Source organism: Hyla sarda, chromosome 6, assembly GCF_029499605.1.
Source record: "Hyla sarda isolate aHylSar1 chromosome 6, aHylSar1.hap1, whole genome shotgun sequence".
In the NCBI taxonomy this organism is placed as follows: domain Eukaryota; kingdom Metazoa; phylum Chordata; class Amphibia; order Anura; family Hylidae; genus Hyla; species Hyla sarda.
The window spans coordinates 231618002-231639524 of record NC_079194.1 but is presented as its reverse complement, the minus strand read 5'-3'; the positions used below and the strand labels follow the sequence as shown (position 1 = coordinate 231639524).

Here is a 21523-nt window from a genome sequence, read left to right as displayed (position 1 = left end):
GCTGGCACCTGCAGCTAGTGGAATGTCCACCTGTAAACTTTCCGGGCAGACACACTGTTTAACTGGGGCCTAATAGTTTTGTCGGGATTCCCCATTTAGGACCAATGTTTTTTTTAGCCAGAACACGGGGAGAGGCTAAAAATGGCATCTCTGGATGACCAGGCAACCTTTTGTTTCGTATATGCATAGTGTAATACTTCACTTCTCCTGTGGCGGTGCTGCAGGAGAAGTGAACACTTGCTGTCTGTTCTGCACATACTACAGCTGATTACTTGGGGTAAACTTAAAAGAGGACCCTTCTGATTAATGAGGATTTCCTCTTTTTGCAACCCACTTTTAAAGGAAAGGGAATTTAAACTTGAAAGGACATTTCAGATGTGGTTTTGTGGTAAAGCCTGGGAATAAGGAGGGCCAGGATCGAGATGTGCCCCATAGTTTACCAAGATGTCACAACAGATTTCAATTGCTCCCTGCAGAATCTTCAAACTATTCGCAGTGTTTATAGTTCCTTTGTGCACCAGTTAATGGAATCTCCACCCTGGAGGAGCCCCTAGACATTACATGATTGTCATTTTGGCAGGATAAGGCAACATCACCCTCTATGGGAACTGCTGAGATTTTAACCATTCTGTTTCCAATCAGGTTACGATTGCATGAGAATAGATTCTTTTTTGTTTGTTTGTTTTTTAAACTCTAACAGCACCACTCTTGTCCATAAATTGGGTGTGGTATTGCAGCTTAGCTCCATTTATTTGATGTGGATAAGCTGCAATACAAAGCCCACAAACATGAAGTGACGTTTCTGAGGTAAAACTGAAGACCTCTTAATAAACACACACACACCCTCTAAGTCTGCAAGTGTAATAGCTTATCCATGGATCTTATTATAGATGCTCAGAGTATGCAATTTATGGAAACATCCTTCCATATGACATACATTGGCACCTATTATGTGTCATTTTCAGTCTTCGTACCAAGTTTTGTGCATTCCCATGGCAGAATTTCTATTACTGAGCATCCAACCCTACTGAGGCAGGTGGAATTGAAAGTTATCAGGCCGTTCTTTATAACAGATATTATAAATCATGATAAGGACAGACAGGTGAATTCTGGCCAGTCATGCGGCCTAACGTGGGTGCTAAAACAGGACACTTTAAGACATATCTTACCTAGAAATCAATAAGGCACGATTAATATTACTTCTGAACTGCTACAAACTGTACCCGCTGTATCAGTCACAAATACAGCGATTCCCCAAAAAGCCATTTGGATTATAAAATGTATTAAACCTGTGCACTATTCTCTATTACTAGAAAACCCATTACTGTCCCTAGAATATTTCTAGCCCTTGTAAGTGTTAACATAGATAATACTGTAACTTTTTTTTTGGTCTAGGTTTACCTATAGGACAGTTGTTACATAGAGCACACATCTTCGTGGCACCACTAGTTGCGATAGACCTTGAGTACAACAAACTAGCTCCATTTACTCGACCTTGCTTAGGATCACAGTTTCACAGACACAGGGAGTGGATCCCTTTTCAGCCCTGCAGCAAGTTATTCGAAGCTACTAAACATACAGGCTACTTTGCTGCAGAATGATTGACAGCTGTCTTCATATGACGACACTCACTCAATATCTGCATGGTGCTACATGACCGATGTACACAACAACGTTGAGCTAACATACAAAAGACATTATACTGGGGGGATGACGACAAGTTACGTAAATTAGACGACAGACAAAACAAAATGATTGCAGGTAAAATTTTGGTTTACACATTATTTGTAGTCCAAACAGTCAGTCTTTAGACTTCTGTCTCCTGCAGAGGCATGTAACTGCTTGCAGCGCAAAATACACGGCCCCATAGACAACAAAGGGTTTCATTTAAGAGTCCTGACATCCTTTGTCCGCTTCCCTTCTTATAAGTGACATGCTTATAAAAGTGCTCCCTTTGATGTTAGGTCGTTCATGGTTTGTGCTCTTCGACCACCGTTATATATTTCTTATGAATAGATCCCACAAGCATTTGCTCAGTCTTTCATTCTTGGTATATTATACGCATAACGAACCAATGGAAAGCCACGACTCTGGTAAAAGCAGGCTCGACCGCAAGCCTGGACCTGGTCCGAACTATCAGACACAAATGAATCTTCTTCATCTGCGCAGTCTGAGTGGGCAGACTGAGTCCCAATGTCTGACCAGTAGTTTTCTGACCGGTGGCAGGGCACGACGGCCAACGTTGGACAACTATGAGATTTTATTAAGTGTTTACAGGTTGGCGGATTCTTTAGGAGAACCGACTCGCAGTAATCACACACTGCATAGTTGCCTTGTAGATGAGAATACATTCCAAAGTCATAGTAAAAATCCTGAGTCACACATCCCCTCTGGGCATTAGTCGCGACTGCAACAGAGCCACGTCTCTTGGTCAAATGCCACCTTAGAAGCTTCCAGTCTTCCTTAAACTTGGGGTTAAAGAAAACATACAGTACAGGGTTGAGGCAAGCTGGCAATGGGAAAAATATCAAAGTCACGGATTTCATGATTTCAGGGGTTATGGATATTGCAGTGATCAGCGGGGCAAATGAGAAGAAGGCAACAGGACAAAAGAAGATACAGTTGGTAAAGATGAGCCAGGCGACATGTTTGATCATACTGGACTCTGTGTTCTCAGAAAGGTCTTCTTTCTCCAAAGAGCAGTATAGTTTTGTATATGTTATAACCATCACTAAAAATGCCAAGGAGTTTAGAAGAACCAGAGTAACTGTAAAGCCTAAAGATGGTGTCTCTCCAGTAGGGAAAGGCAAGCACAGGGGAGAGGAGGAAAATTCTCCAACGTGAAACAAAGGCAAACATCCTGCTGCTATTGCAAGAAACAGAGCGACGACTGAAGCAATCTGAAATTTCTTTAAATGCTGGCTCTTTTCCTTCTTAATTATATCCTTTGCAGACAAGCTCCGTTCAATGGCTGCCAAGGTCAAGAAGAAAATGGCACTCTCTGAAGAGAAAATTGCAAGGAACCCAGCCACTTTACATCCACTGCCAGTTTCCCACCAGATGCCAAACTCCGCAAACTGTCCCCAAGAGGCTGTGTCCAATACAGTCAAAATTCCTGTATATATACCCATGAAGAGGTTGGAGATGGCAATGAGGCCCACAAAGAGCTTGGAGGAGGACATGGTGGAACAGGAAGCAAACATGGTCATGATGACTATGACATTGAAGACTACGGCGAGCAGAAAGATGAACCATACGGTGAGCCGAATCATCCAGCTGCCAAGCAGAAACTCACAGGGTTTGAAAGCTCCTGAAAAAGAAGAGATGGGAGGATTAATTAGATGGTCAGTGATTGTCTACATAACATACCTAAAAAAGGTGGCCAAGTCAGCAGATCCTGACGATTTACTTAGGACCAGCCAACTACAGTGACACATCTCTAATGGACCACCCCGTTGTCCAAACGAGATTTTGGTAACAATATATTACAGATTCTGGCCATTTTCTTAGAGAAAACTACCCCAATACTCCCACGACAGACGTCATTGGTGGAAGGACAAGGCATGTTATATTTCAATGTTTGATCCTTTTGTTTTTAAGAATCAGCTGCTTCGGGAGATGTCTGGTTGCAGCCTATTTCCTTCTCCCAATGAGAACACATGCATGTTCAGCTGAACAGGGGAGAACCGGGGAAATTCGGACAACCTCTATAAAAGGTGTATGGCCGCCTTAAAAGGGATACTCCGCTGCCCCATGGTTCGGAACACTTGGAGCGGGCAACGGCCACATCCCTCATGATGTCACACCACGCCCCTCAAGGCCAGTCTATAGGAGGGGGCGGGGCATGGCGACCAAGTGTTTTTAACGAACGCTGGGTGCTGCACAGAGATGGTGGGGGTCCCAGCTGTGGGACCCCCACAATCGGACATCTTATCCCCTGTCCTTTGAATAGGGGATAAGATGTCTAGGGGCAGAGTACCCCTTTAAGGAAACAGCCTGCATATTTAGAAGGGACAAAATCATTGACTAAAGTAACTATAGCTGGACACTATGCATTCTTGACATTCATCCTAGGCTTGGCAATGACAAGATAACAGTCCTCTTTCAGCCTGATGGCCAATAGCATAGTTAGAGATGAGCGAACTTAAAGTAAATTCGATTTGTCACGAACTTCTCGGCTCGGCAGTTGATGACTTTTCCTGCATAAATTAGTTCAGCTTTCAGGTGCTCCGATGGGCTGGAAAAGGTGGATACAGTCCTAGGAGACTCTTTCCTAGGACTGTATCCACCTTTTCCAGCCCACCGGAGCACCTGAAGGCTGAACTAATTTACGCAGGATAAGGCATCAACTGCCGAGCCGAGAAGTTCGTGACGAATCAAATTTACTGTAAGTTCGCTCATCTCTAATCATAGTCAGGCTCATGTTGTACATTTATTGGGTGTACATTTTCTCACAGAGATTTATTTTACTCTCATAGTACAAAATATCTTTAGTGACCAGTCTAAAACTACGCCTGACACCTACACTACTTACTGGTGCACAATACTAGGGGAATAAGAAAAGTTCACTTACCTGTAGGTGGATTGCAATGAACAACTGTCTGCACATGGTCTTTAACTTCCTCTGATATCATGTAATCTTCAACGGCACCTAAGTCAGAAGACATTTGTTTGACTCACCATATATCATTCCAAATTACAAATTGATAAGTGTTCTTACTTTTAAATGAGTTTGGTCTATCTTTATCATGCCTTTGTTCTCAAGGGCTTTTTTTTTTTATACAGGAGGCTGTACTTCATACTACATACCAGAAAAAAATGGAACTAAACTGCAATACCAGGCACAGCCACTCTCATGCGTAAACAATAGGGGGGAATACAGCGATCTAAAGTACAGCATGCCATATTTGTGCGGAAAAGTGGATGTCTGGAGCATCGAATCCTCACCGATTACAACCTGAACTGGAGTACTTTAGTACACACACAGGTTGGGTATATCGAGTGTGTGTCACATTTTATGCGTTCGATTTAACCCCATTTAGGTAGATACCTTTCTCATGATCCTGTAGAAGCTTCTGGTACTTGGACCCATCATCTTCCACACTGGAGGTCACATAAGAGTCACATGCAGAGAATGCACAGCACTGATAAGCATATGGAACAGACACAGACCTAGAGTAAGGTTTAAGTGGGAAAGAAAATAGCATCATTTTATCATCATCAAGTAAAACCGGGCCACAGAACACATTAAGTGAAAAAAATCAGTATGCTTGCAATCTATCCACCTTTAAAGGAGTACTCTAGTGCAGAGTATTCCTGCTCCGTCCTGCCTGGGCTGCAAAATAAATGAAAATGAACCATCACTCACCTCCCTGGGTTCCCCGGGAGCGCCACTACAGCTGATCGGTCCTCTGGTCCATCTCCTTCATACTTCCGGGTGTAACGAAGCGTCACATGGTGCTCAGCCTATCCCCGGCCGAGGCTGAACATCGCGACGGCCGGCAATAGGCTGAGCACCATGTGACGCTTCGTTACACCCAAAAGTATGAAGGAGATGGACCGGAGGACCGATCAGCTGTAGTGACGCTCCCGGGGAACCCAGGGAGGTGAGTAATGGTTCATTTTCATTTATTTTGCAGCCCAGGCAGGACGGAGCAGGAATACTCTGCACTAGAGTACTCCTTTAATACATTGCATTTTCATTGTAAACTTAATGAAACATAACTTCTAAAGTGAACTGGGTATTGTGTCCATTCCAGATGAAGCCAATGGGCTAGAGTACTTTGTTACAAACTCTTTAGAAGGGGGTGTTCCAGGGGAAATCACCACCTATTTACTGGATAACTGATAAAAGGGTGGTCAAACTGAGCTCCAGTATGGGGATACCAGTCTATCCTCCACCCACACAATGACCATATACGGAGGACCCCCACTGGATTTTGTCATCAATAGAAGTGTCCTCTACAAGCTTGCACATACTGTGTCTCTGCACCATGCCAAATGGGCACTGTACTTATTTTAATGGGGGAATTATATGTTTCAAAATGTATTAGTTATATTATAAGATAACAGGGATTTCTAATTGATCTTCTGCTTGCTGGGCTGCCATTGGAGAGTCACACCACCACTTAATATAGGGAACACTTAATTGTTCACCAAGGTACAGAAATATCCAGATAAGAGTAGCTCTGTCTACTACTGCAGCTGAGGTCTGTTGAGTGGGCTGCAGGATTTGAATAGTAGTCTCTATGCCTGGATCAATAATAAAGCACTAGAGTCTCTTTACTCAGATCTGAACAATCATGCGTTGATAGCTCACTAGATTTTATATGCTGAGGTGTGTGTGTGTGTGTGTGTGTGTGTGTGTTATATATATATATATATATATATATATATGTGTGTATATGTGTATATGTGTGTATATATATATATTATATTTTATATATATATATTATATTTTATATATATATATATTATATTTTATATTATATATATATATATATATATATATATATATATAATTTTTTTTTTCCGAGTATAAGCCGAGTTTTTCAGCTCTCCGCCTGTCAATCCCTTCTCAGTGGTCTTCAACCTGCGGACCTCCAGATGTTGCAAAACTACAACTCCCAGCATGCCCAGACAGCCAACGGCCTTTGTCATCATCCAGACACCCCCTTTAGTTTTCTACTCACCTGTGCGTCGTCGCATGTCGTCGTTTAATTTTCTACTCGTCCCTGTGCGTCCCCCCCCCCCCCCCCCCGGGTGAAAATGGACAGCCCGGAATAACTAACCCTCCCTGCAGCATAGATGGCCCGGACCAGCTCCCCCTTCCTTCCCACCGAAGGGAAGTGAGTAGAAAACTAAAAAGGGGGAGGGGGGGGGGGGGTCTGGATCATGACGAAGGCCGCAGTGGTCTTTAACCTGCGGACCTCCAGAGGTTTCAAAACTACAACTCCCAACATGCCCAGACAGCCAACGGCCTTTGTCATCATCCAGACACCCCCTTTAGTTTCCTACTCACCTGAGCGTCGTCGCTCATCGTCGTTTAATTTTCTACTCGTCCCTGTGCGTCGTTCCCCCCCCCCCCCCCCCGGGTGAAAATGGACAGCCCGGAATGACTAACCCTCCGTACCGGACGGTCCCTGCAGCATAGATGGCCCGGACCAGCTCCCCCTTCCTTTCCACTGAGGGGAGGTGAGTAGAAAACTAAAAAAAGGGGGGGTCTGGATGAGGACGAAGGCCACAGTGGTCTTCAACCTGCGGACCTCCAGAGGTTTCAAAACTACAACTCCCAGCATGCTAGGAGTTGTAGTTTTGCAACATCTGGAGGTCCACAGGTTGAAGACCACTGATGAAGGGATTGACAGGCGGTGATGATGAAGGGGGGGGGGATGATGTATTTCCCACCCTAGGCTTATAGTCGAGTCAATAACTTTTTTTTTTTTTTTTTTTTTTTTTTTCCCCCCCCTTTCCTGAGTTTTTGGGGTGAAATTAGGGCCCTCGGCTTGTATTCGGGTCGGCTTACACTTATATATATACATATACACACACACACACACACACATATACACACACACACACCACAGACCAAGAGACATGCTACACTGTAATACTGAGGATTACTTACTGCAACTTAAGAAAGTCTTTAGCTGACAGCGAATCTCTGAACGTAGGATTTCCAGTCAGTTTTAGTTGTGTCAGGCCGTGTAGTCCTCCAGTTGTAAACGAAGACAACTGATTAAAACTCAGGTCCCTGAAAGAATCAATGAGCAACATCAGGAGAAGAAAAAATATTCCTGTTTCATCACATTCAAGGGAAAGTTCGTGCATGGCTTTGACACTTTGGGCGCCACTGGTCTGTATTTTTCCAATTTGGTTACCAGGGTGTATAATACTCAACTATTACAACAGTCTGTTCAGAACATGCACTTGACATTTCTCTATGTCGCCAAAAAATCTTAATCTGACTAAAATGCCCTTTCAAAGAACATTTGTTATTTCATCGTAAAATTGCACTGATTTCTGTCGATTACCCTGGGGGTCTATGATCTTATTAAATACTTTTAGAAAGTAAATCCTCTTAGCATACAAAGACAGATTACAGTGTATGGTAATTTAGAAAAAAAAAAACTAAGCAAGAGTGAAGGGGAGATGTGCTAGCTTTATGCAGGATGATGGGAGGGATGGTGTGAAGCTGGTCACTTACAGTCTGGATATAGAGGTCAGGGTGCTGAAGGAGTCACTGTGGATCCTGCTGATGGAGTTCCTACTGAGGTCCCTGCAATAGTTAAAAACAAAGCATTAGTCTTTAAGAAAATGGTATGAGATGGACTAAGCCATTATGGACTTTTGTTTATGTCCGTAAAACTACAGCTTCCAGCATGCCTGGACAACCAGCATCTGAATAAGGATTGAAGGGGTACTCCGCCCCTAGACATCTTATCCCCTATCCAAAGGGACCCCCGAGATCTCTGCTGCGACACCCTAGAATTCCGGTTCATGGAGCATACTTTGCTCCGTGCCGGATGACTGGCGATGCGGGGCGGAGACTTGTGACATCATGGCCACGCCCCCAATGCAAGTCTATGGGAGGTGGTGTGACGGCCATCACGCCCCCCTAACATAGACTTGCATTGAGGGGCGTGGCAGTGACATCACTAGCCACCTGCGCTGAAACTGACTCTCTAAATTAACGCCGTGTGCAGCAAGGAGATCGCGTGAGACCCCTGCAATCAGAAATCTTATCCCCGATCCTTTGGATAGTAGATAAGATGTCTAGGGGCAGAGTATCCCTTTAAAGAATCCCACCACTACCTATAGGGCTGTGTTAATTAATAGGGTCTGTTGGCTCCAGACTATAACAGAATCTAGTCTGTTGTGTGAACAGAGCCCTATACTGCCTTTCGCTGGGGCTTTACAATGTGAGATCTGAAAGAAAATCCACCATGTCTGAACAAGGTCTAAAGGTTTTCCTGACTAGAGATATGTATTTCCAGACTTATCAATCATCCTATTGAAGAATACTATAGCCAACCTGTCTTGACTGGCTTCTCACAAGAAACAATAGATGACATATGATGTGCAGCTAAATAGTCTTTAAGGTTAGTGTCTCTTTAAGAGGTTGTACCGCGTAAAAGAAAACAATTGCCATAAATCAAGTACTTACAGCATGCGGAGGGAGGTGAGGCCTTGTAAAGACTCGTTCTGTACCTCTGTGATCTGGTTGTGCTGCAGGGAACTATAAAAGTAAAAAAAACAAAGTGCATATTAAAGATAATTATTACCTAAGCGACCGACAATGGGGTAATAGATGATGCACTTATAGAAACACATAGATGTATACTTCCGATTAGGATGCACAGTTGGACATCAGAAGCAGCACAGAAATGGCAACATCATTTGGAACAACTACTTACACTTCTTCCAGCGAGCCGCAGCCTCTCAGTCCGGTCAGTGATGTGATCTCGTTGTAAGATAGGTCCCTGAAAAAATTTAATTTAAAATAATGGATCTAAGCCGAAATGAAAGCCAATAAAAAAAGGAATAACGGACTGTCGCAATGGACTCACAGGGATCGAAGCATCTTCTGCTCCTGGCACAAGTTCAGTGGGATGCTTCTTATCTTGGTGCCTGTCAAGGTCCTGTACAATATATAAGAGAAGTGTATGGAAATGAGATGGCGAGATTAGATAAGGGTGGATAAACCGTACACGTCAAGGCAGAGGCTGATAAGGGCAATGTTGCTTAACAGTGCTCCAAACTGCTTAGCCCTTATCATTTTACTTAGAACCGTGTATACGTTTGTGCTTAAGGTTAGGAAACTCCTTTAGGCTCACATATACGCTAGAAGTGTTCAGTGGGACCATGTAATGTGCATATGGGTCTCCTAAATTTTACTCCACAGATGTTGGGGAGCAAAGGATCAGTCATTTTGAATTTCAATGTCAGATCCTTTTGTTCTTGGTGAGATACCCTATATTCTCTGTATTTAAACAGATTTGTTTAATTGTAAAAATATCAACCCTTCCAGTACTTAGCTGCGTAAACTACAGATATACTACAGAGAAATTTGTGAAGTTCTTTCCAGTCTGACCACAGTGCTCTCTGATGACACCTCTGTCCGTGTCAGGAACTGTTCAAGAGCAGGAGAGGTTTTCTATGGGGATTTGCTCCTACTCTGGACAGTTCCTGACATGGACAGAGGTGTCAGCAGAGAGCACTGTTGTCAGACTGAAAAGAACTTCACAACTTTCTCTGTAGTATACAGCAGCTGATAAGTACTGGAAGGCTTCAGATTTTTTTTAATAGAAGTAATTTACAAATCTGTTTAATGTTTTCAAATCAACTAGTGCCAGAAAGTTAGTTTTTAACTTGTTTCCACCGGAGTTCCCCTTTAAGTTTAGGTAGCACATAGCCAGAAAGGTTGATAAATACTTACAGGCTTTCCAGATTTACTGTTCCTGTTAGGTTTGGAAACCACTGGATATCAGACGCCCCTCGAATCACCCTTGTGGGGGGGAAAAAAAAAGGCTCCATCAGCAACAGTGCGACAAACATAGCCATGCATCTAAATTTGGAATGTTTATAGTACTTTGGGGCAATAGTTGTTACAAATTAAGTCTGTATCTGGTTACTTTTACCCTTTGACTTGCAATGGGTGCACATAAGAGTTTAAGGGGGAAATTTATCAAAACTTGTCCAAAGGAAAAGTTGCTGAGTTGCCCATAGCATCCAATCAGATCACTTCTTTCATTTTTGAAAAGGCCTCTGAAAAATTAAAGAAACAATCCGATTGGTTGCTATGGGTAACTTAGTAACTTTTCCTCTGGACAGGTTTTCACAAATCTCCCCCATAGGGTTTTCCTTATCTTTAAAGTTTTCAGGTGCAGAGAGCCCATATTTGGGTCCAATCCTTCCCCTCTGATCTTAAGAACATCCTAGTATAGCCCACTGACTTATGTTAAGCTATAGGATGCTTGATAGGGGTGCATTTAGTTAGCTCCTATAGGATTGTCTAGTTAAGATACACTTGTACCACACACACTGCTGTGAGAAGTATTAGATCAGTACATATGGATTCTCCTAAAACGAGGAGGAATTGGACTCAGATTTATTAAACAAGATGCACAGAAAAATTAGAGTAGTTGCCAATAGCAACCAGATTTCCCCTCATGTCCAAGAGGTCTCTTGGAAAATGAGTCCCTTCCACCAGTCATGAGAAGGAAGGTCCCTTATCCTCCAGGTGAATGGACAGCACACATGCTCGGCCTCTGCTTCATTTACCATCTATGGGATTACAAAGGATAGCCGCTGGCAATACCACAGAGAGTTAATGGAGCGGTGGTGGAGCATGCAGTCATTACATTCACCCAGGGGACACAGGATCTACACCCTCCCTGCGGCAGGACCCTCCTGATCAGCTAGTTAACATGATGCTATTCTAATCGAGGGATAATGCCTAAAAATGAACGGCAGCCGCAGCCACTACTGCTGCGTCAAGTATCTCGCTTAACACATCCTATAAGGTTAAACAAGTACTTACAAGAAGCGGAGGTCTGATAAGTTCTGAAAAGCTGAATTCCCAACAAAAGACAAAGGATTGTCATAAAGTTGTCTGAAAATAAAAAAATAAAAAAACATAACTGTTAGTTGAAATGTCTAGTAAGCATACAGGTCAGTGATCTGCAGTGATAGAAGGTATGTGACTAGGTCACCTGACCCCACATCTGTCCATGGGTTGTGCATTGTACTGAAAATCAGCTCTAATAAAGTGAATTAGACTAAGCTGAAATAAAACACAACATGTGGACAGGTGTGGTGCAGCATAACAAACACGTGAAAGAACATTTAACCACATGTGTTGCAAAATATTATAATTGTGGAACTATGATACCGTTCCTGTACAGAATTTATATTGTAACCCTTATTTTATTTTATACTGCATTCCTCCATTTCATGTTTGTAACATATGTTGAAATACAAAAAGCAAAAATAAACAGTTGTTTAAAAAAAATAAAAAAAATAACGACAGCAGCCATCCAGGACAACCCCTTTTTCATGCTAGCCATACTCCTACAATGGCTTTGGCTGAATACTATTTTCATCTCCTTCTATACACGTTTAGGCTACATTCCCATGCTGGAATAAAAGCATTAAAGTGTATTTCCGTAGTAGAAAAACTTACATTTCTGCAATAGATGTGTATTATTTATTGTGAGGAGTCCATGACAAAATCTTCATTAAGTTAGACATGTGAACGAGCTTTAGAAGTCTAATCTGAATCACTAATACACTTGGTTTGCCTGAATATACAATGGTAGTTTGCTGACAAATCTTAAACATGTAACAGAACCTGACACCACTTTCATACTGTCTGAACCATAGTTCATCAAAGTGGTCCCTAGAACCTTCCTCATGCCACCCAACCAGCCTTGATTGTTCAATCTTTCCCTATTCCCAACGGGACAAGAGCAATGAATTAAAGGGGTACTCCGCCCCTAGACATCTTATCCCCTATCTAAAGGATAGGGGATAAGATGTCAGATCGCAGGGGTCCCGCCGCTGGGGACCCCTGGGATATCGGCTGCAGCACCCAGCTGTTGCGGCTTCCGGAAACGCGTGAGGCTTCGGCTCCTCACCACGGTGACGCGAGATCGTGACATCACGACTCCGCCCCCGTGCGTCGTCACGCCCCTCAATGCAAGTCTATGGGAGGGGGCGTGACAGCCGTCACGCCCCCTCCCATAGACTTGTATTGAGGGGGTGGGGCATGACATAAAAGGGGGCGGAGTCGTGACATCACGATCTCCCGTCACCCTGGTCGTGAGGAGTTAGTCATGAGTCATGGTCATGAGAGCCTTCAGCGCTGCCGGAAGCCGCAGCAGCTGGGTGCTGCAGCCGAGATCCCGGGGGTCCCCAGCGGTGGGACCCCCATGATCTGACATCTTATCCCCTATCCTTTCGATAGGGGATAAGATGTCTAGAGGAGGAGTACCCCTTTAAGGTTGGTGGGGTGGGTAGAAGCTGCAAGAGAACGTCCTGAGGACTCATGATTCAGGCAGCGCGAAGGTGGTCACAAGTTCCCCTAAAATCACGTAATGATTGTTGATGCTCCTAAGGGTCTATTCACACAGCAGAATTTCCTCAATGTCCAATTGAGGAATTGCTCCTCAAATAAAAGCCCAATAAACTTCTATGGGAGTCCACACTCCCATTCACACTTCTACAGAATTTCCGCTTGGATTCCGCACAAATCCCACACAAGCGGAATTGGGGTGGATGAGAGGAAATTCTGCCGTGTGAATAGACCCTAAGAAAGGAATTTCCACCTGCCACCTAGGCCAAAAAGAGAAAAAAGAGGTAGGGCTACTCTCTAAAGTATAAGGACCCTTTTAGCAGGGCCGAAAATCCAACATTCTGCTTATCCAGGAGCCATGGAAGTGCAATAGGGAAGGATCATCAGGATTGTCTTCAATAAAGAGAAAGAGGGGATAAAAATCTTCTACATTCTAAAAAGATATGTTATTGTAATATACAGGGACTTGGTATCTAAACTCCTCATGTGTGATACAGTCACCAACACCACATATCCAAGCATTCTTGACCTGGTCACTTAACCTTCTTATGAAATGTTAAGCTAGAAAACCTGTGATACAGAACGTAATCCATGGTGCCTGCACCTCAGGTACTTACATGCTTTTTAGTAAAGGGTTTTTCTCAAATGCTCCATCAGGAATTGTAGTAATGAAATTGCTGTGGAAACCTCTGAATACAAGAAAAAAATATTTTATGGTTAGCCAACCTTTAAAAAACTCCAAACACAAAAGGGCATCTGTCTCCCAGAGCGTCTGACATTTACACGACGCTCTAATAAACTGGAGTTAGTGGCCAAACAATTGTCAGTCAAACGATTTTATTGCAACGCGGCAGTTTAGTCATGAAAGCCTACAGTCAGATACTTACAGCTCCTTCAAGTTATTCAGGGACTTTATGACATCAGGGAACTCCTCAAGGTTATTGTAATTCAGGTCACTGAAATGAGAGGAAATGTTTGATTAATATACTGTAGTATAAGGAGAATATACCTTTACAGAAAGAAACAATTATATTCCATTTTAACATTAGGATGTGTTCACATGTGCAAACTGATTCCATGTTGTCATGAACAGTGTAGTATATAGTGCTACTCCCTCTGACAGACACTACTACTAAAGTCAAAAGCATTGCTCACAACTATCCCTTTATACAGCCTCCAAATTCAACAGCTCTTTAATATAGCGCTTATAGACCTCTCTAGGGCCTTTATATGCAAAAAAAATTAAAGGCCATACTAAGGCATTATATAATAATGGAGAATGCAGGAGATGGAGTCCAGCTCAATTTGCAAGTAAAATCCAATTTATTGATAGACAAATGCAGGAACACAATGTTCCTAAGGTATGATTAAGAGCACTTTGGCGCTTGAAACGTGCAACCCTTGTGTTCCTGCATTTGTCTGTCAATAAATTGGATTTTACTAGCAAATTGAGCTGGACTCCATCTCCTGCATTCTCTGTTCTCCGTGGGGTTGTCCAGCGCCGGAGTCCGGGCTCCTTCTGTCCAGGCGGGATGAGCTGGCTGAACTTGTTTTCTCTTCCATTATATAATAATACCTTAATATTGAGCACAGGAAGTAAGTCTGAAGGACCTGAAACGAGTAATCCTAGCGCTGTATCCAATAAATATTTTATTCACCCTGTGATCCGACTCCTTTCCATTGATCCGGCATCCATTATCCACATTATGGTGAAGCGCCAACTGGAGCAAATTTCTTCAGTCCACTTCGTGGATTTATCCCTGCATGTACAACCGTTCCGAGACTACTCCCGGACAGGCTAGCTCCTGGCTGCATCCCGGTTACCTTCCCACAGATTGGGGGATATGCATCAATAGGTGTTATGCTCTTAGTATAACACCATCAGGTGAGCAGAACCTATCACCTTTTTCCATTTTATATCGGAGTAACGGCACATTGTTACGCTTTTGCTGTCTTTTTGTTTTACTTTCAACAATTGTATGACTATACGTCACAGTCATCCATCTTAGGTAGAGCAAAAATAACGATAGAATTCCAAGGTGTAGACAGGATACACGGGCGCTCAACAACCAGGTAGCAGGATAAAATGTTTATTCACCCATAATGCAACGCGTTTCACAGCACAGCTGCTTCATCAGGGATGCCTGATGAAGCAGCTGTGCTGTGAAACGCATTGCATTATGACGAGACGAGGAGTGGCTGCTGACGCCTTATTCATATTCTACATCTTGATCCATTGTTGGGGGGAGTGTAACCCATTGGGGTAAGAGCAATATCCATCTATTCCAAACCCTTTGTGCAACAACAATGTCACACTATGGAGCGCTGTCTGTCTTTTGTTTTATCTTCGGTACCGGTTGGGAGAGCCAAGTCAAGTCCAGGCAGAAAGCTTTTAACAGATGTGAACAAAGCCTTAAATATATAAGGCAAAGGGTCTCCATACTGCACAGTGACTGTACAGAGAAACAAAAGGCACATTATACTGAAACACATCCGCCTGCAAGAGAGTGGAGCGGCTGGCGTGTAAATACAATCGATGGTATCCTTATCCCCTGGTTACACCACAGGATTTGTCTTTCCATCTTTAATTACTTCCTTCAGTGAGTAGTTTATATCTGATCCAGCAAAACAATGGCCAGGGGTCAGCTCAGTTCAGACCGGCAGTTCTATGCGCGCTGGATGGTGAAGCAAGGAAATAAAGCCGGGCGGAGATGGCAACGCAGGACCCTGAGTGGCAACATTTAGTATGTGTGAAAAATTGGTAAACCAAGAAGTAAAAAAGCTGTACATGTTCTTATTTTTATACAGATGTAGCAGAGCTGTGCTTGTAATTTAACTGTTTGTTCTGTGTGGCATGAGGACACATCCAGTTCATACAGTCCTATGGAAAACCACAGATAACATATTGGGCCTGATTTACTAAGAGTGGAGTGGAGTTTTCTTTGTGGGTTTTAATTCCCTACAATATTTTTCCACAGTATTTACTAAGGTTTCCCTTTTTTTTTTTTTTTTTAACACATGCTCTGATCTGTCTGGTTTTCCTCAGCTCAAATTCACCACAGTTTTATGGAAACCTTAGTAAATATGTAGTTTTTTTGTGAAAATGTCGGAAACATGCCCCCTTTCCCCCCGATGACCACGCCCCTTTTTCGGGTTCTCTCAATAAAATGGAGAGTTAGTCGGGTTTTATTCAATTCAGGTGCAAATTCTGGCGCAGACAGAATTTCTGGCGCAATGTGACAAAATCTTGCGCACATCCAGACAAAACATGTCAGGTTTACAATAGTAAATCAGGGCCATTGTGTTGTGCCCTTCAGCTATACGCAGAGCTATTTCCAACCACACTCCTGACAGCCATGTATGTATTAGGTCAATGTTTTCAACACTCCTAAATAGAGTACCCCTTACTTAAATGACAGCAATGTGCTCTTAAGTTCATGATCATCTACTGTTTCACATATAAGAACAGTGAGTATGTGGATGTGTTTTCGATAGGAAGAACATAAGATGGTCGGCCCGTCCTGCTGTTAATCAATATGTCCAGCACACTACAATTTGAGAACCACAGTTTTAAGGCATCTATAAGATGCTCTGCTAAAGTGGAGTTAGTAGGGTGCATAGGGGTCCAAAAGATACTTTGTGTGATGAGAGAATGGGTCCACAAGAGCCTTCTTAGTGCATCTTTGCAGCTGAGGGCCCCTAAGAGTGCTCCTCCCAGCTGCTCAGACTGATCAGTACAAGCCCAGCTATCAGATCTAATTGTTGGGGAACATTACAGATTGCCACTATGTATGTTTAGTATAGGAAGAATAGCGTTACGTGGAAATGTTACACCGGAGCAGAAGCTGCTGATACACTATGGCTCAGAGGGTAAATCCAGACGAGGCCCTTTTAAAAGGTAACCATACATATAAAGTAGCTGTTGGCCAAACTGCTTTCTCTTGATCCATAACACCCCCCCCCCCCCCCCCCCCTCAGCCAAGCATTTATGGTGTCTAATACGGAGAGAGAGCAAGTAAGTCACTGGCAGCAGCTTATCTACTCGATTAAATTCAACAAGCCAGATCGTTCTTCACCTGACATTACCTGTTGGAAGAGGTTCAGGAGCCCCCATACACTTTAGATGGTCAGCCAACCATCTAAAGAGTATTGGGCCCCCTGACTTCCTTAAAGCAGGTACATGGTTAACAGACACATCTAACATGTATGGGGTCTTAAAGTTTCATAGTTCTACACCAGGTTCTGGATCTTTAATCTTTATTACATTAATGCCCTAACAGGGGATAACGGACAATCCTTGTAAAAGTGTACTCTATATACACACACACACACACACACACATCCCACTGCACTTGTTTGCTTGCATTTTTCAGGTATGGAACTGAGCCAATTTCATACAGAATAAAAATAAATATAAAAGATGCCTCACTATTTAGCAGTCCTATAACTAGACCCAGCCCTTATTATCATGAAATAGTGAAATCTAATCTTATGTCAACTCCATTTGCACTGCAATCTCTGGTAGGACGGTGACTGGCACCGCACTGTTTACTGATCCTATCTCCTGGACCGGTTTGGCCTCGGCATAGCCTATTCTTCATTGTCTCTTTCATACCTTCTTCCTCTGTGCGCCTGTCTGTCTGTATTGAATTAGAAGCAGCACTGATACGGTTACACGGACTGACAACAAAAGGTGTTTTTTTCTTTTTTTTTCCTTTAGATGATATAAATGTTCTCTATTTTTCATACAACCTGCCCAGCTTCCGTGTGAAGCGATAACCGTAATGGAAGCTGCACAGGATAAGGGGAAGGAAATAAATATAGATACGCTTATGTTTAACAAGTCAAGAGGAACAAATGTCTTTCAGCTTGACTTGTAACACATCTGATACAGTGGAATTGCGGTTCTGGGAAACAGGCATGTTGGTGGGGTAGGCAAGGGGTACACTGGAACCGTTGGTCATGGGTACATAGCGGGGTCAGCAGCTTATATGGCAACAACGTATTCCACAATGCTGTATTTTACCTTAACCTCTCTCGCCAACAGAGCTTACATTCTTATTTACTAAACTTAGAGTTGTAATAAGAACCTATACAGGTAAATTCACATGGGGAGAACAGGCAAACTCAGTGCACATGTTGTCCTTGGTCTCATTCAAACCAGGACCCCAGAGCTGCAGGGCAACAGCACAAATCGTGCTGCAAGAAGAATAGAAAGAATAGAAATTTGTGTGTTTTCAAGAAAAAGCACCATAATGTTTGGCTCCATTGAAGTGAATAGGATTGGGCTGCAATACCACATATTTACAGATCATGTAGCCATAGGGTCTATCCACACTACTGGCACCAACTGAATCATAGCCGAAAATGATATTTTTTTGGTATTCCGCCAAATTTATGAACATGTCCATTCTATTGGTGGAGGATTTTGATGGTGGAGTGTGTACTGTACAGTGGAATCTCAATGAAAGCAATAGTGCAGCAGAATTTCCAAGTAGAATTTCAAGTTGTTTCAAGGTCACTGTAATGCAGCGATTCTGGGTTCAGCTTTATTTCTCTACACTTCTAGCCTTTAGCATGCTTTATTAACATATATGACATTTTCTGGTTCAATCTGTTTTGCTTAATCCCCTACACAAGCAATAGCTGCCATTACTAGTTGTCATCAAACATATGTATTACACAGGCAGAAGAGACGGTAAGGAAAGGGAGATTCGTAATTCAGGAACCAGGAAGATCTGGATTACAGAGAACAGAATTACAGTTGTGGCCAGGTACATTTTACAGAGCAGAGAATTACAGGAGGATAAATACTAAAGTCAATTTAATTCTCATTATGTTTCTACATCGGATTCTAAGAATGTGACGCCTCATTAACTAAACTGACGGTGAAACATCTCACTGTCTATGGCCTTCCGTGCATATTCCAAGAAAGGCTTTCTAGGAAGCCAATCATTTCTTCCCTTTCATACTTTAAAGGGAATGCTAAAGTAAAGGCTCTGGTGATGAAACCCGTCCCTGGAGTACCATACCCTGAAGTAAGTGATCTATAATGAAAGAAGTATGTTCTGACACAATATGTGGCCACGCTCCTCATGGCATCGGTTTCCCACCACCAGAAAAGAAAAAGGTGATGGATCAATATTGCAGAGGGGCAGGTTAAGCAGCGTGGATACTCACAGCGCCTCCAGACTGTCCAGTCCATCGAAGCAGTGGGGGGAGAGGGTTTTAATTTTATTGTTGTGAAGATGTCTGAAAAAGATAAGAAACATTTAAATGGATAAAACAAAAAGACACTGAAAATAAAGAGTGTGAAAGAGCTGTACACACACACACACACACACACACACACACACACACACACACTATTATTATTTTAACACTTGCACATACTAATCAGCCATATTAAAATCTGTGGAGCTGAAAAATAGGGGTGCTGCAGGAGAGATCGCAGGGGTCCCCAGCGATTTAACATCTTATCCCCTATCCTTTTGATAGGGGATAACATGTTAAGGCCAGTGTACCCCTTTAAGTGACTTTTGACTTGCTTCCTAATGTATCCCAACCCTTGACTGGTGCCACTGTTACCAATGTCCTTCAGGCCACCTGACAGTGGTTTAAAGGATATAGTTTATTGGTGTATTTTTTCATTATGTGGTGTATAGCAATTTCTCCCCTTCCTAATGGGATCTTTCCAGTTCGCAGTCAGTATATATATTTCGGGATATGCATGCTGCTCTATAAGCATCAATACAGGCTACTATAGTCAGCAGCATTGACTTAGGAGCAGCCACTTGGTATGCATCAACACATTTCTAGATTTAAATATGGTTAGATAAGATTTGTAATTCATTCTTTATATTACGCAGCTAAAATTACTTACAAAACAACCAAGCTGGAGAGATTGGAGAAGGCATAATCTGGTATGTGAGCGATTTTGTTCAGAGCCAGAGTCAAGGCCTGGAGGGATGGGAGATTGCCGAGAGGACGGACGGGCACCTCTGTTAAGCTGTTGTCATCCAGCCATAGATGCCTGAGCTGCACAAGACCCTCAAAGCTGTCATCTGGCACAGTGACAATGTGGTTTGCGTCTAGTCGCCTGCAAGAGAGACATTCAGTTATTCAGAATAGTGCCATCTCCATAACACAGATACAATGGTGACTGGCTATATCTGTCTGCGTGTCTAAGGATCCTGCAAACCAACCAACACATCTCAATTTCGCGGACCCTGTAAATAGCACAAAACAAAATGCAGTGGTATAAATACAATATGTGTGACCAACAAGCTCTGCTGTCAAGAAGTGGCCCATATCCAATAACACAACTATCAACCATTTAACATTCTCCGCTCTAATCTTGGATACAGGTATAAGAACAGGTACAATAAGTAAGGATTGCATCTTATTACAACAGTGGCGCTGTATTGTTCTCCAGCCATGTGAATGTGCTTGGTCACCATGCACTGCAGTTTCAATATTCTGACCTAAGATTACATTAAAGATGCACATCCATTGGCACTGCTTAAAAGGGGTACTCCGGTGATAAACTATTTTTTTTTATTTTTTAAATCAACTGGTGCCAGAACGTTAAACAGATTTGTAAACGAGGCAAAGTAGAGAAAATAGTCAGCTCACCCGGCCACCGCACGGCAATGTAATCCTCCAAGGATATAGAAAAAGTAGGTAGATGCCAGCGATTAAGAAACTTCACCTTTATTGGAACCACGTAAAAACATCAACATGGAGAGACTTCAGTAAGACAAACGTTCTAAATTCCAGGAATCAGTGCCAAGCGCCAAGCTTGGCGCTGATTCCTGGAATTTTAAACGTTTGTCTTACTGAAGTCTCTCCATGTTGATGATTTTACGTGGTTCCAATAAAGGTGAAGTTTCTTAATCGCTGGCATCTACCTACTTTCTCTAGATTTGTAAATGACTTCTATTTCAAAATCTAAATCCTTCCAGTACTTAACAGCTGCTGTATGCTACAGAGGAAGTTCTTTTCTTTTTGAATTTCTTTTCTGCCTGACCACAGTGCTCTCTGCTGACACCTCTGTGTCTCTAACTGTCAAGAGTAGGAGCAAATCCCCATAACAAACCTATCCTACTCTGGAGTTTTTCACTGGAGTACCCCTTTAAGTTTACTGCTTATCCATTCAGAACAAGTCCTCACAGCAGAACCTGACTGCCGGTAGCTTTAATATATTATATATCATAGTTATTTTTTTTGTGCTTGTGCTAAGCTGGGATCAGAGGGGGACTTTTTTTTTTCCCCCAAAGTCTTCGATTTCGCTGCAGCACCACAACAGGACATAAGTAGTATTACATGTAGCCCACTTAGATCAATGGGTCATCCATTCAACAAACAGACGTTCTGGGTCCAACAGAGCGAGAGAAGTTCTTTGTAGCTATTCACAACTCTAACAAGGAACCCCATTTTATTTACTCA

The 21523-nt window shown here is 42.7% G+C and overlaps 1 protein-coding gene across 1 annotated transcript in view; it reads right to left on the bottom strand.

Moving 5' to 3' along the window:
* Nucleotides 1-21523, bottom strand: part of LGR4 (leucine rich repeat containing G protein-coupled receptor 4) — a 100354-nt gene continuing 78831 nt past the window's right edge. Inside the window, exons 5-18 of the mRNA XM_056526690.1 lie at nt 19959-20174; nt 19256-19327; nt 13963-14031; nt 13693-13764; nt 11543-11614; nt 10439-10507; nt 9570-9641; nt 9417-9482; nt 9167-9238; nt 8207-8278; nt 7628-7753; nt 5051-5172; nt 4574-4651; nt 1-3310 (exon numbers count right to left, since the gene is read on the bottom strand). Coding sequence (XP_056382665.1) covers nt 2034-3310; nt 4574-4651; nt 5051-5172; nt 7628-7753; nt 8207-8278; nt 9167-9238; nt 9417-9482; nt 9570-9641; nt 10439-10507; nt 11543-11614; nt 13693-13764; nt 13963-14031; nt 19256-19327; nt 19959-20174 — 2455 coding nt within the window. The 3' untranslated portion in view covers nt 1-2033. The remainder of the gene's footprint in view (nt 3311-4573; nt 4652-5050; nt 5173-7627; nt 7754-8206; nt 8279-9166; nt 9239-9416; nt 9483-9569; nt 9642-10438; nt 10508-11542; nt 11615-13692; nt 13765-13962; nt 14032-19255; nt 19328-19958; nt 20175-21523) is intronic.